At 38.0% G+C, this 15,303-nt stretch overlaps 1 protein-coding gene across 3 annotated transcripts in view; it reads left to right on the top strand.

Annotated features, from left to right (window-relative positions):
* LOC137290781 (protein patched homolog 1-like) overlaps positions 1–15,303 on the top strand; it is a 60,933-nt gene that overhangs the window by 25,451 nt on the left and 20,179 nt on the right. The window contains exons 7-17 of one of the 3 annotated variants that reach the window (XM_067821902.1): positions 5,395–5,512; positions 5,953–6,045; positions 8,080–8,201; positions 8,686–8,833; positions 9,136–9,267; positions 9,411–9,569; positions 9,734–9,829; positions 12,921–13,046; positions 13,563–13,681; positions 13,838–14,061; positions 14,516–14,676. In XM_067821902.1, the coding sequence (XP_067678003.1) occupies positions 5,395–5,512; positions 5,953–6,045; positions 8,080–8,201; positions 8,686–8,833; positions 9,136–9,267; positions 9,411–9,569; positions 9,734–9,829; positions 12,921–13,046; positions 13,563–13,681; positions 13,838–14,061; positions 14,516–14,676 (1,498 nt within the window). Of the gene's footprint in view, positions 1–5,394; positions 5,513–5,952; positions 6,046–8,079; positions 8,202–8,685; positions 8,834–9,135; positions 9,268–9,410; positions 9,570–9,733; positions 9,830–12,920; positions 13,047–13,562; positions 13,682–13,837; positions 14,066–14,512; positions 14,677–15,303 lie in introns of all 3 variants that reach the window. The other 2 variants (XM_067821901.1, XM_067821903.1) reach the window with 2 other exon arrangements.

Here is a 15,303-nt window from a genome sequence, read left to right as displayed (position 1 = left end):
TTACTAATTTTAAAAAGGAAAAACAATCAGTGAGGTTGGGGCACTAGTGGTATTGGCTTTGTTAAAATATTTAAGCACAGGTACAAACAATCCAAACATTGTTATCAAGACAGATTTTGACTTATTGTTGTAGGATTCTTCCACACATAAGGGAAAGAACTCTTGGTAGCAAATTTCAGACCTTTACACAAGAAGTCCACCCATGTCCCCTCTGTTTTAGAACATGGTTATAAGAAGTATTGAAAACATGATGGCAGTGGAGAAAATATGTCCAAATCATTTAATAACAAGTTAGTGGAATGTATGTTGTTCCAAGTCACCTTTGTTAGGTATTCACAGTAACAGGCCTGACCACTTTGTGTAAGTGATGAAAGGGGGAGATTGGACTTGAAGCAGGGTATCTGGACTCTCCCTTGCTGTTCCAGGTGAAACCTCATACCACTAAGGCAATCATGAGTGTGGGTGGTCCAACGCCTCAGATACCAACTCTGCCCTTTGTATTATCAACTCAATAAAAAGAGGTCTAGACTTTGATTATACCTTTTCTCCTATGCTATTGGCCAGAGCACAATGGACGTTTCTGTCAGTGGTGTTGATTGGTGGGGTTCAATGGACGTTCACAAAGTGTTAAGTTTCCATTGACTAAAGGATGGTGTGTGAATGTGGTCAAGCCAGATTGAGAATATATTGGTCTCAGATTCATACGTCTGTCACCTGTTAGGAAGTTACAGATTCTAAGGGAAACTGAAGGCAGAGTACAGGTTATTATGATTAAAGAATAAGAGAAAGCTTTTAAAATTGATTTGAATTAATTTTTATTAAATAGAAATTTAGGTATGAACCAATATATTTGAAGTAAATTTGGCCTGCCAGCTATTTTTAAGAAGTAAGCATTCAATTCTTTTTGTCTTTATATCTAAAATATGCTCACCAGTTTGTGCTTAAGATGAATTTTTGTCTAAACCATAACTATTTTGAAACTGTTACTGAAGACATTAAATAATTTAGTACAAAGCGCCCTTGAAAGGTTAAATGGTCTGCTTTTGCTTGGCATAAAATCAAGCTACATGATCAAAGAAATGCTAAACCCAAACCTTTTGTCTTGGCAAAGCAAAGCACCTTCTGTATTCCACATTTGTGGGTGGTCGTAGTTTTGGTACTGACCTTCCCCATGGCGTAGGTATAGTGGGTTGGCACCAAAAGTGGAATCGGACCAGATAGCGGAATTGAACTGTCAGGCAGGAGGAGAGTTTGTTGTCATAGTTTACTTGCCTCATAAACACTGCAGTTTCCGAGATGGTTTTGTGTATTTGAAGAGGAAAACTATGTCGTGTTTCTCTCCTTTTCTCTCTTCTCAATCCCGCAGCAAATGTAAGCTACCGGACAACTTAGAAACAGGTGATTTTAATCTGGGGATTTTGGCACTGAAATATTTTTGCAGATGAAAATAGCAACAGCCTTGCCTTTTGAGAGCCAGGGGGTTTCGTTTGTGAATCGGAGAAAATGTTTTTCGTCTGTTTTCCGTTTGCAGGTCAAATGAAAATACTTGAAATGTTGGGGCTAGTTATGGCCCAGGCTTGATTTCTTACATAAAGATATTGAGAAGTCCACATCGACCATTTGTCCCATGCCAGCATTCATCAAGGAAATGTAGTTAGAACTCCACAGTTGTCTGAAGTGGAATAATCCATTTGTACACAGTTTTTGTACAGATTTCCTAGGCAGTCCATACAGCCCACTCGTTGTGGTTTAAAAAAATGCAATACAAATTATGTAACGAGTTCCATGTGTTTCTCCGCCACTGTTTTCTCTGGGTTTCATTCAGTGCAGCACCTCGTGGCAAATGGCGACTTAATTCCTCACATGTGGCCCCAACATACATGGACATGGGGAACCTCTGTATGCTAAATATATTTCAAATTTTTGTCCGAATGTCAGTGTCATTCTCTTCTATCAATGAAACTGTCAATTTGCAAATTATTTCCATATTGCTTTAAAATGAGGATATTTGCTATAAATGAATGATTTGTTACAAACAAAAACTTGGTGTCATGGGAAAGAAATCAGATTGTGGGGTTTTCTTTTATACAAACAAATAATGAACATTGTTATATATCAAGAGTAGCTATCATGTTTGTACAGGACTGTTGCTTAACCATGTGCATGGTTTAATGAGACTGTTATAGTAGAGGGATAGCAAGTGTGTGGACATGATCATCTTGGGTGGTCTTGACCAAATGGCCTTGCTGTAGACTAGTTGGTGAATCCATACTATCATACGTGGGGTATCAGCCTATCTAATGTCGAGTTTGTAGGTAAAGTTACTTATGCTCATTATAAGCTCAAATTTATTGCACAAAGAGCGTACACACAGGACTGAACTCCACTTCACATCAGTGTAAGGAGTGAAATACCTGTAAAATACTTTTTTTTTTTTCCCTTCTACCTAATGTACTACATTTGGGTATGGCATCTTAAACATGATTTGAATAATGCAATTAAGAATAATTTGCTCAACTTGTTCAACAAAGTACTTGGTCCATTTCTTAACCCTCTCATCGAACAATCGCTGTTGTTGTTAATAATTTCATAACAAGCTAAAAGATGATTTAGGACTTTGATAACTTTTCACAGTGGTCTTGATACATTTCCAAATGGATATGGAATGAAGATGTTGTGATAAAAAAGTTTTGTTGGTGATCGTTTGTTGGACATCTTGTAACTTTGATATCATCTCAAATTTGTGATAAGAACTAAAGACTCTTTACCCAAGGGTGGGGCTTGAGTGAAAGGTTGGTTAGGGTAAATTCCAGTGTCCAAATATTGTCATAGATCAGCCCGGGGCTTGTCGGGTGATTGTGGGTCTACACAATGGATGAGTCCAGGTCTTTCACAGTTGGTTTGCAGTGACCAGTTAGGGGACCACCATGCTGGCCAGCCGGCTGACCCCCCTCCCCACCCCCTGCCCCTTCACATGACCAGAGGTTGTTAGTGCAGAGTGATAGGGCAGTCCAGGAGGTCAGGATGAACACAGGCGGAAACAAGCCATCATTCATCACCCGTTTTACTTTCATCATATGTTGAACCCTGGTGGAACATGAAGCAGATCGAATGGCAGGCCATGAGACATAGCTCTGCCTTACTTGGAAAACAAGTTTGATTTATATATCAACTAAAGTGTTATTTACTTATGATCTGAATTTTTAATATCACATTATTTCGAAAGAGATGGAGGTTAAATAATTGTTTACACTCAGTCAGGATGGTGAAAATGTAAGACACTGTGGACATACATACTCCATAATGTGAAAAACAACTTTACTCTATGATTTGTATTTCACATTAAACACATATGCAAAGTCACAACATCCTCAGATAGGAAGCATGCATAAATATTAGGTCAGCTCATAAACTCTTTTCTATGGCTCAGATCAGCCTGTTGTTGCCGTTATATTACACATGTTAAATTAAGATGCGGAAAATCAAAGAAAAACATGAATTCCCACACCAGATTAAACCTTTTGTCATGTAAATTGCTACGTGATTTCCCCTTCTCGATGAAAGACCTCAATTCACAAGGGAAATAGACACCCTTAACATAAGAAAGAGAGCAAAAATATTGCAGCTTGATGTATTCAAGCAGAGAGGAGACTTCGCAATACAAATAGAAATCGTAATGTTTTGAAATACATTTTTCGTCTTATCTATCTTTTTATAACAAGAGGCCAGGACCCATGAAATTCATTACCTGGTTGGAATTGATGATAAGTGTTGTCAGTAGTCATATCTTTGAGGGGCGCTGATATCAACGTGGGTGGCCCGTAAAGACACTCGGGAACTTACATGTCCTTGCTGTGTTTCTTTCTCTGCAGATAAGTGATCACTTATCTCCAGGAATCGTTTTGGGTGACAGGTGCGAAATAGACATTAGTTTACTGAAGTGTCATTGACATGATATTGACGTGAAATAAATCCACATCTTTGATGGATGTTGATTCAGTGATAAAAGGAGTAATTTACGTGGACTGAAACTGTCAATAACATGTTGATTGCTGCATTTCCATGAGGATGGGAGGTAGAGAAATATGATTATTATTTTATGATATGGTGAGCGTACAACATAATTGCTTGGGTATCATGTCTACCAGACGGGCTTATCACACAAATGGGTAAATGTGATATGGTTCAAGTTATGCAACCTTGTATTGAGGGGATACAATGTACATAAGAGTCTCTACATATATGCTTCCGCTAAAAATTTGCGTCATCCCAGGAATGATGATCCACATACTGAGCTCAGGTCCTCCCCTCAGGGATGAGCTGGAGCCACCCCTGGGGGAAAAAAGGAGACCATTATGACCCTCAAGGACAAGTTCCAACACCCCACCCCAAGCAAACATGAGACACTCAGCAGTAGACATGACCCTCTGTATGTCCTGGCACATGCCCCAATACCCCTCCCCTTCCAACTCACAGTGACCCCCTCGGTACAAACAGACTCACCCCCAGGAAGGAGTGAGCCACCCGTGCCATGGCTTGCACGACCCCACACATTTCCCCAGTGGGGGCAGGTGCAGTGCAACTGGAGGAGAGCTTAGCCCAGATAGCCTGATAAAGAAATCTGCCACTCATCAGAAATATAAACTCAGCGCTTCATATTCGTCAGCACTGTTCACTTTCACAAAGAACAGAAATACAAAACTTTTTTGTCTACACCAAAGTACTTCTGAAAACAGACATGTTTCAATTACACAATGTGTTTTTGTGATTTTGAAATTTTACAGAATTTAATATCATGAAAAACAAATTCATTTTTTGTACAATTCAAACTGAAATTGTGTTGAGTCATGCAAACTGATTTATAGACTGTCCATCATATTGTGATCATATCTTCTAAAGACTTTCACTTGTGAACTTGCCTACTGATCTCAGTAATAAACTATTTATAGTGATTTGCATAGAACATGACTTCCGCTAGTCAGATGTTGAAAACCTGAGAGGGCAGTTACGATGTCAGATGGGAGATTGTAGCCAGATAAAAAAGATAAAAAACTATCATGTTCTTTACAGACAGCCATTAACGTCTGTAGCATTTGATCATACCTTGAAGGAAGTACATAACAGAATCTCTTTAAATCCTGCCTCCTGCTCCTGAGAGTCTACAGCCTTCACAACATCATCAGTGTCAGTAAAAACTCGTCAATTGCAAAAATAAACCGCCACTCAATTAGAAGCTCCATTTCTCAACATCCAGAAGTTTAGGGTCAAGTACACTATCAGGTTGTATATTTGCTATAAAAGTTAATAAACATCAGCAATGTCAGTTAATTTCATTTTTTTCAGTTGAACTTGTATGATCCGAATGCAAAACATAACACAGTTATTTTGTTTCAGGAATGACTTTTTTGGAAAATTAAGTTGGACAAACCTGAACCCAAGGGAGATGATTGAAAAGCTGAAATTTGCTGAATCCTATTTTCCAGTGGAGGAAATGGAGGAGACTTTTGATAGGGTGAGTAACTTGCTTCAGCTTTTTATCATGACAGTAGTCACTTTAACATGAGATGCCAAGATGTCTTTAAAAGGCATCTTGTACTGATGACATGAAAACCCAGTATGGAGTCTGGTAGAAGACTATTAAACATAGGTGGATCTAGGAGAGGTGGTGCAGTGGTGGGCCATTGAAACTCGGGTGAAAATGAAGTGTGCATCCCCTTTTTCTCAACAGTTTCTCTCTCAAAAAGCTGTTTCCAACCCTGTATCTTTAAGAGGCATCTTAGAAGTTGTATAGTAGAAGGAAAACCAAGTTTCTGGGTAGTCAACTTCTTTATATTTTTATATGCCAGACGGTTGTCAATAGCTTCAAAATATCTTGTAAATGCTTCCTTTAATATGTCAGTAGTGTGTCAATATCTTGTCAGTTTCCTGTCACTGTGCTGACATGTATTGCAGGCTGGGATTTATGATGCCTACATGACGAAGCCCTGCCTCAACCCATATGATGAAGAATGCCCTGAATCTGCCCCAAACTTTTATTCAAAAGAGGTAAGAACTATTTTTCATCTATAATCAAGATATCATGCTGATGGAGCCAGGAAGACCAACCTGGAAATGTCTGTACCCCAAGATGCCAGTGTTTCTCTATTAGAGTAGCTTCTTTGCCCCCCTGCCACCCATAGGGTCAGGCCATTGACCCTGAATGAGAGACATCGGGGTGGCATTGAGGGAAGTGTATAGGGGAACAAACACATCTTTGAGGTAGTGATAACGACTGTTTTCTTTACGTGAGTAGCAAGACCAGGTGTGTTGGAATACGTGTGATTTCTGCAGTTTTATCAAAACCTTGCCTGGCTTGCAGTTTTAACGCAAGTTGTTCCCTTCTAGCTATAAACAGGTGTAAACAGTGTTAATTGTAAGGGTAAGAATAGGTATGGGAAGACACTCGCCCATTGCACCCCCACGCCAGTCAGGTGGACAACTATTGCACGTCTGTTGCTGCCTCTAGGGTTACATGTTAGTGTTACCACTTAAATAAATTTTGCGACTCCCTTTATGTAAGTGTTTGATTATTTTTTTGCTCAGTGCTCACTTTTATGCTTAGTGTGGATATTTGGCTAGATGGCGTTTTAATATTTGACTGTGATGGCAGTTTGGCATCACCTGTTGAGTGCTTGCCCAGTTTCTCCACCAGCTGTGATTGGAGGTGTTTGTAGCGTGTTCCTGTGACTGAATTCATCTGTGGTGACATTTATACTTACAGCTGATTCTGTCAGTCTCACAGTTCACAGTCAGTCCATATGTTTAGGTTGGACAAATGAAATGGTTCATGACATGGTGGTGCGGAAGGAAAAGCACTGATAAAAGACTGTGGTTCTCTTTGACCTTCGTGTCTCATTCTGAATCAAATGGTCTGTGTCTGGTTCACATGTCCTTTGATATGTGATTACATGACCTCTAATCACATGGCCTGTGTATAGATCATATGGCTTCATTTTATATCTAAAGCAGATGGTGTCTGATATATGATCATATGGCCTCTGTCTCAGATATATGATCACAAAGTCTAAGATGCCAGAATCAACTATCCCCAGATATATGATCACATGACCTTTTGGACCTGGATGTCTGCTAAAACGGCCTCTGTATAGATCATATGATCTCTGATACTTGGGTCATACAACATTGTATTGTAATTAACACACCATATTTAGGAATTTCATATTGACTCACAATCATAAAACTGTTTTTCTTCAGAGTCAAAAATAAAACTAATTTATCTTTCATGGTCCAAGTATTTTAGTATAATGAATTTCATACCTCTTTTACATACCTTTTTCTAAGAGGTAGAATAAAGTTTTAAGTCAGCAAAGATGTTAAGATCATAAACTCTATAATTGTGAAAAACACTATAAATATTTGGGTCATAACTGAAGCCCAAACATTTATGATGATGCCAACAGCTATCAACGATGCCTATTTTGAAATGAACACAGAATAATGAAGCAGCCACACACCAGCCACATTTGAAAAAATTGCTTTATTGAAATAAACTCCCATGACCTGAGCCTCACGTTACTAAATGTGATACTTCTTGCATTCATGCAGCAGCATACCTCTGCTGATGAAGTTCCCATAGAATCCTTTTCACTACTGTCCTCACCAATGCTGGACCAATTTGAGATGAAAGCTGACGGTCTGATGTATTATGCTGTTTATCCTCTATTTATTGTTCTATTACGTTTTAACCAAATGGAAAATGATTATTGAATACCACACCTGTGAGAATCTTTTTGGAGTTGGAAATATGCATTTCTTTTTAATGATATTATTTTGAGTGTTGATAATAAATTGTGAATGCATAGGATCAGTACAAAATTTTAAACACTGAAACAGACTTTTTTATAACTTGATTAAACTCTGACTATTCAAGGAAATTTCAACTTAGAGTTTCTGTTCAGGAATTTTTAATAAATATGTTGTATGAATGTAATTTGAGTTCCACTAGGACAAACTAAATAGGTTTTTGTCAGAAATTGTGGTTTCCAAGGGTGATGTCTTATGGGTACATTTCTTGTACAGATCCCAGACATTGGAGCGGAGTTGACAAATGGCTGCAGCGGGTTTGCTACCAAGTACATGCACTGGGAGGAGGACCTCATTGTGGGTGGTGTCAAGAAGAACAAGACTGGCCACATCATCAGGTCAGTATGTCTACAGTGTGTCCTCTCAGTACCAGTGGCATCATTGGGGACTGTTAAGCCAATATCATTGCTGTCAATGTCAGTATTGTCAATATCATTGCTGTCAGTGTCAGTATTGTCAATATCAATGTCAGTATTGTCAATATCATTGCTGTCAGTGTCAGTATCATCAATATCATTGCTGTCAATGTCAGTGTTGTCAATATCATGGCTGTAAATATATGCATTGTTAATATCATTGCTGTAAACATCAGTATTGATAATATCAGTGTTATCAGTATCACTGCTGTCAGTATCAGTGTTGTCAGTCGATATTGTCAATATCATTGCTGTCAGTATTTAAGTCAATATTTAAGTCAATATCAGTGCTAGCCATACCAATTCTGTCAATATCATGCCCACTGATGTCCCATTTATCAGTCAGCCATTAACACCATGTCAATACAGAGCGACAGTGACTGTCAAGCATATCTGTATATTCCAGGGTGGAGGCCTTTCAGTCAGTTCTCCAGCTGATGGGAGAGAAAGAAATGTTTGAATATTTTGATCAAACAAGCGAAGTTGCAAGTGTGGCCTGGTCACAAGAACATGCAAAGAGAGCACTAGAAACATGGCAGCGAAATTTCTCAGATGTAAGTGGAAAATGTATTTTCAAATGTGTTTTCATTAAATTATTTGTCATGTTTTATTGATGACTTTGCTCTGTAAATTGAAGAATGTAACATACTGAGGGGGAAAAAGCAAGGGATCACATGAAAGCACATTTTACTCCAGTTTTTTTTTTCACAAAGCTTGTGAAGAAACCTTGGAAAAGAATAAAGGAACCTTTGTCCTTTCATGTGATCCCTTAATTTTTTCCCCAAATTATATATTTGTATGACCAGCATGTAATTTTATTCATTTTAAGTCACTGAAATGTTGAATTTAATTTCAGATCCTCAATAAGATTGCTAATGACACTGCCCGAGATAATGTTTATGCATTCTCTTACACATCACTGTTGGATATCATGAAAGATTTCTCAAGTATAAGTGGAGTCAGGGTTGTGCTGGGATATGTGCTCATGGTAAGTTTATATTAATTCATTAATTCAGTGTAAATGAAATTAGGTAATACCAAATTTACAGTTTAATATTGAATTTATGAACTGCCCGAATGGCTCTCCATTTAGGAAACTCACAATTTAGTGACTATGACCATCTGTTGCAGTTTGTCTATGCTTGTGTGTCACTGCTGAAATGGAACGATGCTGTCCACTCCCAGAGTGGCATCGGAATGGCTGGAGTGCTGCTGGTGGCGCTGTCCGTGGCGGCAGGTCTTGGAGTGTGTTCAGTTCTTGGAATTAAGTTCAATGCATCCACAACGCAGGTACAGCCACCATATCATCAAATATTTGTTCAGTTATAAATGTTACTCATTTTAACCCAAATTATATTGAAACCTTTGTAAGGCTTTGAACAAACTGTTATATTTTCTCTAAATTTTTATGAAGAATTGTGAAAGATTATTTATTTTGTCATTTTCCTTTTCAGATTATCCCATTTCTTGCTCTTGGGTTAGGTGTGGATGACATGTTCTTGATTGCACATACACATGGGGAAATTGGTCAAAGCAAAATACCATATTCTGTAAGTGTTGCTGATTTCATGCTATGTACATGATCGTAGCAAGCTTTACTAACGTATGTCAATACTAGTATATCTGTTCAGTAGTCGCACCCTAACAGCTTTTGTAACCAAATGAAAAAATTGTAATTACATTCATGTAGTAATGTTAAATGTTTTTCGAAATTAACCATAATGTATGTCTGATTTCACCTGTTGATTGCTCTTTGATGTTATATCATTGCTGATATATGTGTCAGCATTACAGGCACAGATTCATGTCTATTTCGTTATTTACGTCATTCCATGCTAGTGTCAAATGCACATCACCTGCATGTCGGACACATATTTCATTAAATATCCAGTCAACTCAACTTAATCACAAGGCCATACTTTCCATCCCCAAATTAAAATTTCTTGCATCTTATTTCTCAGGTTAAGTAGGGTGTCCACAAGATCTACTTTGAACAATACAGCCTCACAAGATGAGGAGCCAGTCTCTTCATAGGCGAAGAAATCACAGGCACAAATATACACAGTTGCATAGTAGACTAAATACACTGGCGCTTACAGATGCTATCCCATTGTTCTTGGTTCCCTGTATCTCACTTGTGTTGCACTATGTCTCCATTGTTCTCCTCCCCAAGTGCTGCTTTTGCTGCTAAGGAGATTTTGTCTCGGCAGCTTTGTATTTAGACTCTGTCCGATTATAATGTCTGTTATATGCTGATAAAAATAGTTAAGACAATGGTACCATTTCTGCTATGTATTTTTTTTTTCTTTCAGTTTGAATTTCAATTCTAACCTATGTATGTAATCATTTCTGATTTTAATTAATCAATTTGCATAATCTTTGATGATTTTAAACCGCTGTGATTAATTTGGTACTTAAAAGCCATGGTTTTCATGGTTTTATTTTCTGTTACAAAAAATATCAATGGCATCATGAGGGTTAAAAGCACTCGTAGGATCTGCTTACAGAAAGGGAAACAACTTTTTTTTTAACATGACATGTTTGTATACATTGAAAGAATGGAAATGGGTCTAGCATTCCTTTCAGATTACTCTTTGGGTGGTCTTCTTCATCATTATCTCCCTTTGTTTAGAGTTACATTACACAATTCACTATCTAACAGCGCCCTCTGGGGGGTCATTCAGCAACAGCCAGCTGTAAGACTCTCCAGAAATAAATTGATGGCTACTATCAACATATGAGTAAAATTATTTGTTTTATTTTAGTTTAAGTTGTGAGACATTATGATACTTCTCAGACATTTTTGCTTTGGATAATATTCATTAAAAACTTAATTATATTTTGATGATCATGTACTTTTGTGTATATTATGTTTGGAAGTGTATTTACTTTTTATTAGTTACCTAAACAGGAAGGGAGATGTTGAATTTGTTAGCTTTAAATCTCTGAAATATTGACCTAGAACACCTGGATAAACAACATGAAGGCCCTTGTTTTGAAATCCCAATACATTAATTATGTTGAAGTTTGCTAATTATCTGGTCCACTGGCAACACTAGCCATTGGTCAGTACATATGGTCCGGTATTAGGGAAGTGGCGGTCTGCGTTAAGTAGAGGCCATAACAAATACTGACCAACCAGAACTTCAAACACTCAAGTTAATGGGGAACGTCATTATATGTCTGTGTTGATTAAAATCGTCAGTTACCTCACTGCTACTGAACAGCTTCCTGTTTATCTTGCTTTTCTAATCATTGTGAAATGGACCGCTCATCCTTGCTACTCATCCTTGCTACGTGTGCCTTGTTGAGATTCGTACCTCCCTCAGTCTGGACTCAAGAGACCACCTGGTGAAACACACCCGTCGAGGGGTCAAAAACCTGTGAAAAACATGTACATTTCAGGGTCAGGGGCTACTGTAAAAGTCACAAATGAAAGAAATGTGCAACATGTTGGTTTCTTTGATCCAGTGTTGATATTATTTGTTGTAAATTGAAACGGATTTCATTCTGGTCTTTTCTTGTCAATACAGGGTGCAGGGGTGCTCCAGTCTGTTATCATTGAGACTTTACGTGCAACACTCCTTTGACAAAAGTCTTTCATATTTGGAGAGAGTTGCTTGATCCAACTTCCACTGTTGAAATATTAGCATTGTATAACATTATGTAGTGTGTGAAAAACAGACATCACAGTAGAACTTTCATTCTAAAATTGCACCATTCACAAACAAACCAATTCTTGGTATTACTTGTAAGTTTCTCCCAAGTTAGTAGAATCACAGCAATGTGTATTGGATGTCCTGTCTCACCCTGTCTGTGTCATCACAGCACTTCATCACATCAATACAGGTTGCGATATGGTTGAAAGCTATGTTCCTAACAACTCATTCTTTTAACTTAAATTTTAACTGCTGACACTTGTGTAGTTGCTGTTGTTATTAAATAGAATGAAACGTGTATGTATCTAAGTGTCATGAATACCTGAAATGATATGTTGTCATTTGTGTTCAGTGCTTTCATGGACGCCGTGAGTTCAGTGGTAATTGATCTTACTGATATTCTTGCTGTTCCTCAACGTGTTTCACATGACATTGTCATGTCTATTGCACTACTCATGGTCTGTTCTACAGCTCACTGTCTGCTCTTACATTCTTCATGTTTCACTGTGTTCTAAAACTGAAATAGCATCATACTCCAAAGAAACGACTTTCATTTCACTGTCACCAGAGATGGTCTCTGCTGTCACATGTCAGCTGTTGAAACTGATGCATGTATATTTCAAGAGATTGTTCACACTTTCAACATTTTACAGTGGAATAGCTAATGAAATGTTCATAAACATTGTTGAATGAAAGTGAGTGAGGCAGTGTTTTGATAAATGCTGTATCAGCAAGTTTGCACTTTTCACAGCAAATAAAATTTGTTTTGTGGAGACAAAAATATTTTCTGCTTCTTGATAGCTAAGATCATGTTAATTGTAATCTATTTCATTTAAGTATATTGCATTATCAATGTCTACATTAATTTACTGAGAATCAACATTAAGCATTTGTGATTGTTTAAAAAAAAGTTGTTTTGTTTAAAGAAGTACTACATTTTGTTTTCTTTCACATAGTTTCATGGATGTTGTTTTGTTTTCAGGAGCAGACAGGTGAATGTTTAAAGAGAACTGGTGTCACAGTGCTATTGACGTCAATCAGCAACATGTTAGCCTTCTTCACAGCGGCCATTATCCCAATTCCAGCATTGCGAGCTTTTTCATTACAGGTAAATGTCTTTAAAAAGTTTTATTAGAGCTTTTGCACTTTTACAAATATTGCGACTTTTTTCACCATTGTGTCATTTTCTATTATTTTACTAAGCAATTTAGTTCTAATGATATATTCTGTCTTACGCTTGACCCCAGCCAGCTTGACCTGGGCCTGCAGAAAGTGTGACAGGAAGTGGGGCCAGATGTCCATCAAATGGTCTGTTATATGACCCGAACACAATCAATTACCCTCCTGGAGAGGCCTATAAACCTCTTAGGAGATGCTGAGAGTTTGCCACCCACACTGTGTGGAGTTCTTGGGGGTCAAGTAATTTGATCTTTCACCTTCTGTTGGAGACTGTAGTGTTCTTAATTGATTTACATGTAAAATAGATTAGAAAATAAATAAGTGAGGGTTGGTTTTAATTTGTGGGGAGGGCTGCTTGCTGAATGAGATTGGGCATATTTTAAGAAAAAAATATCCTGAGACCCTGAAGTTAATCTGAATTCATACTAAGTGCAATTTTTTACAGGCGGCCATCTTGGTTTTGTTCAACATGGGTTCAGTTCTACTTATCTTCCCTGCCATCATCAGTTTAGACCTGGTGCGAAGAGAAGACAAGCGATTGGATGTCCTCTGTTGTTTTCAGAGGTAAACACCCATAGTTGCCCTTTTTATTAGCAGTAATTTCACTGTTGTTTGTTATGACAAATTGGATGATATAATATAACAAAGCATCATGTAACATTTCAGTGAAAATAAATTGAAATTTTGTGGCATGATTGTAGCTCATTGTTTTGCCTTCAGTCCCGGAACGACACAAGTGATAGAACTCCAGCCCCAGTCCCAAGATGTAGAAGCCCCTCAGCGTGAAGCCAGTCCCCCACCCAGCTACAGCCCACCTCCCAGCTACAACACTGTCATGCACAACACCATCACCCACTCCTCGCCCGATGGTGGTCACACAATCACCACACTTGCACCCAATGATGGCGCATTTGTTCAGCGGAATAACTCCATTTCATCATCAGGCAAGTGATAATCCATTGTAATGGTGAAAAAGGTTTTGTTTAAAGCCACATTCAACAATATTCTGGCTATGTGATGGCATGAGTGGAAAAGACAATCCAGTGATTGACATCATGAATGTTATCTACACAATACCAAGTCAGCAAGCCTGACCAGCATGGTTTGCTGAAGACCAATTCTTAACCAGGTCTTATTTGTCAAGGTGATGGTAGGACAGTGATTCTGTTGGGAGGAATAACTCTTTATCGATTTGGTCTCGTGAGTTAGAGATTACATCAATATTATTTTGATTTAATTTAGATGACATGTGATAAATATTCATGCATCAATATTGTGTTGATTTCACTCGGATAAACAACTCAAGGAAGATCATGCAGATGAGTAAGGATTATGTTATCATTACTGATATAAAACAAGTGAAATTGTTATGGTTTATTTTTGTGATTCTTTCAGCAGGTAGCCCATCAACAACGTCATCTCGTCAGTGTTTAACACCTGAAGAAAGCACGACATGCAGGGATCGATGTGTCCGTGCTCAGCGCGAATGTCTCTCCTGGTCTCTCACGTGCTTCGCCACTAATATCTACGCACCTTCTCTACAGAAAACTCCCATAAAGGTATGTATATTTCATACCCACTTCAACCTTGTCAGTATCACATTTGCTGACTAATACAACTAGATGATTAACTAAAAATTCCAACTGCAAGTAAATTTGTGATCCAAGGGCAGATCTGTTTCTTTAAAGAGTTGATTACTCCAAAGCATGAAATTCTAACTGGATGTTTGATAAAGCAGAGTATAAACACACCACCAGTGTTTGCAATGATCATAAGACACCGACCAAGGTATGATCTTTGTTTGTCTCTGTCCACTGGCATCAATAGATCATGTTACACTGTTTGATCAAGGGAGATTATCTGGAGCTTATACAATAGACAGAACGACAGCAATAGCTCGCTCTCACCCATTGTAGATTGCTAACGAGCATCACCTACAGGTGGGCTTGAAATCCCAGGTAACAATAACCGCTGAAGTATTTCTCAACTAGATGTATGGAGACATCGAAACTGAGGTTATTGCGGAACTTGAGCCAGAGTCAGGACTTTTACAGTCCAGACAATGGCTTATAAATTGACCCATGACTTTAGTGTTTTATTCAGGAACACTATCATGGGATTGAAGGCATTTTTATGGTGTTCTTCAGAAATATTTTCAGTTTTATTGAGTGAGGTGACGTGTTTGT

The sequence above is a fragment of the Haliotis asinina genome, chromosome 7 (genome assembly GCF_037392515.1).
Source record: "Haliotis asinina isolate JCU_RB_2024 chromosome 7, JCU_Hal_asi_v2, whole genome shotgun sequence".
NCBI lineage: Eukaryota > Metazoa > Mollusca > Gastropoda > Lepetellida > Haliotidae > Haliotis > Haliotis asinina.
The sequence above is the reverse complement of the archived record's forward strand: the minus strand, read 5'-3'. Positions and strand labels throughout refer to the sequence as shown.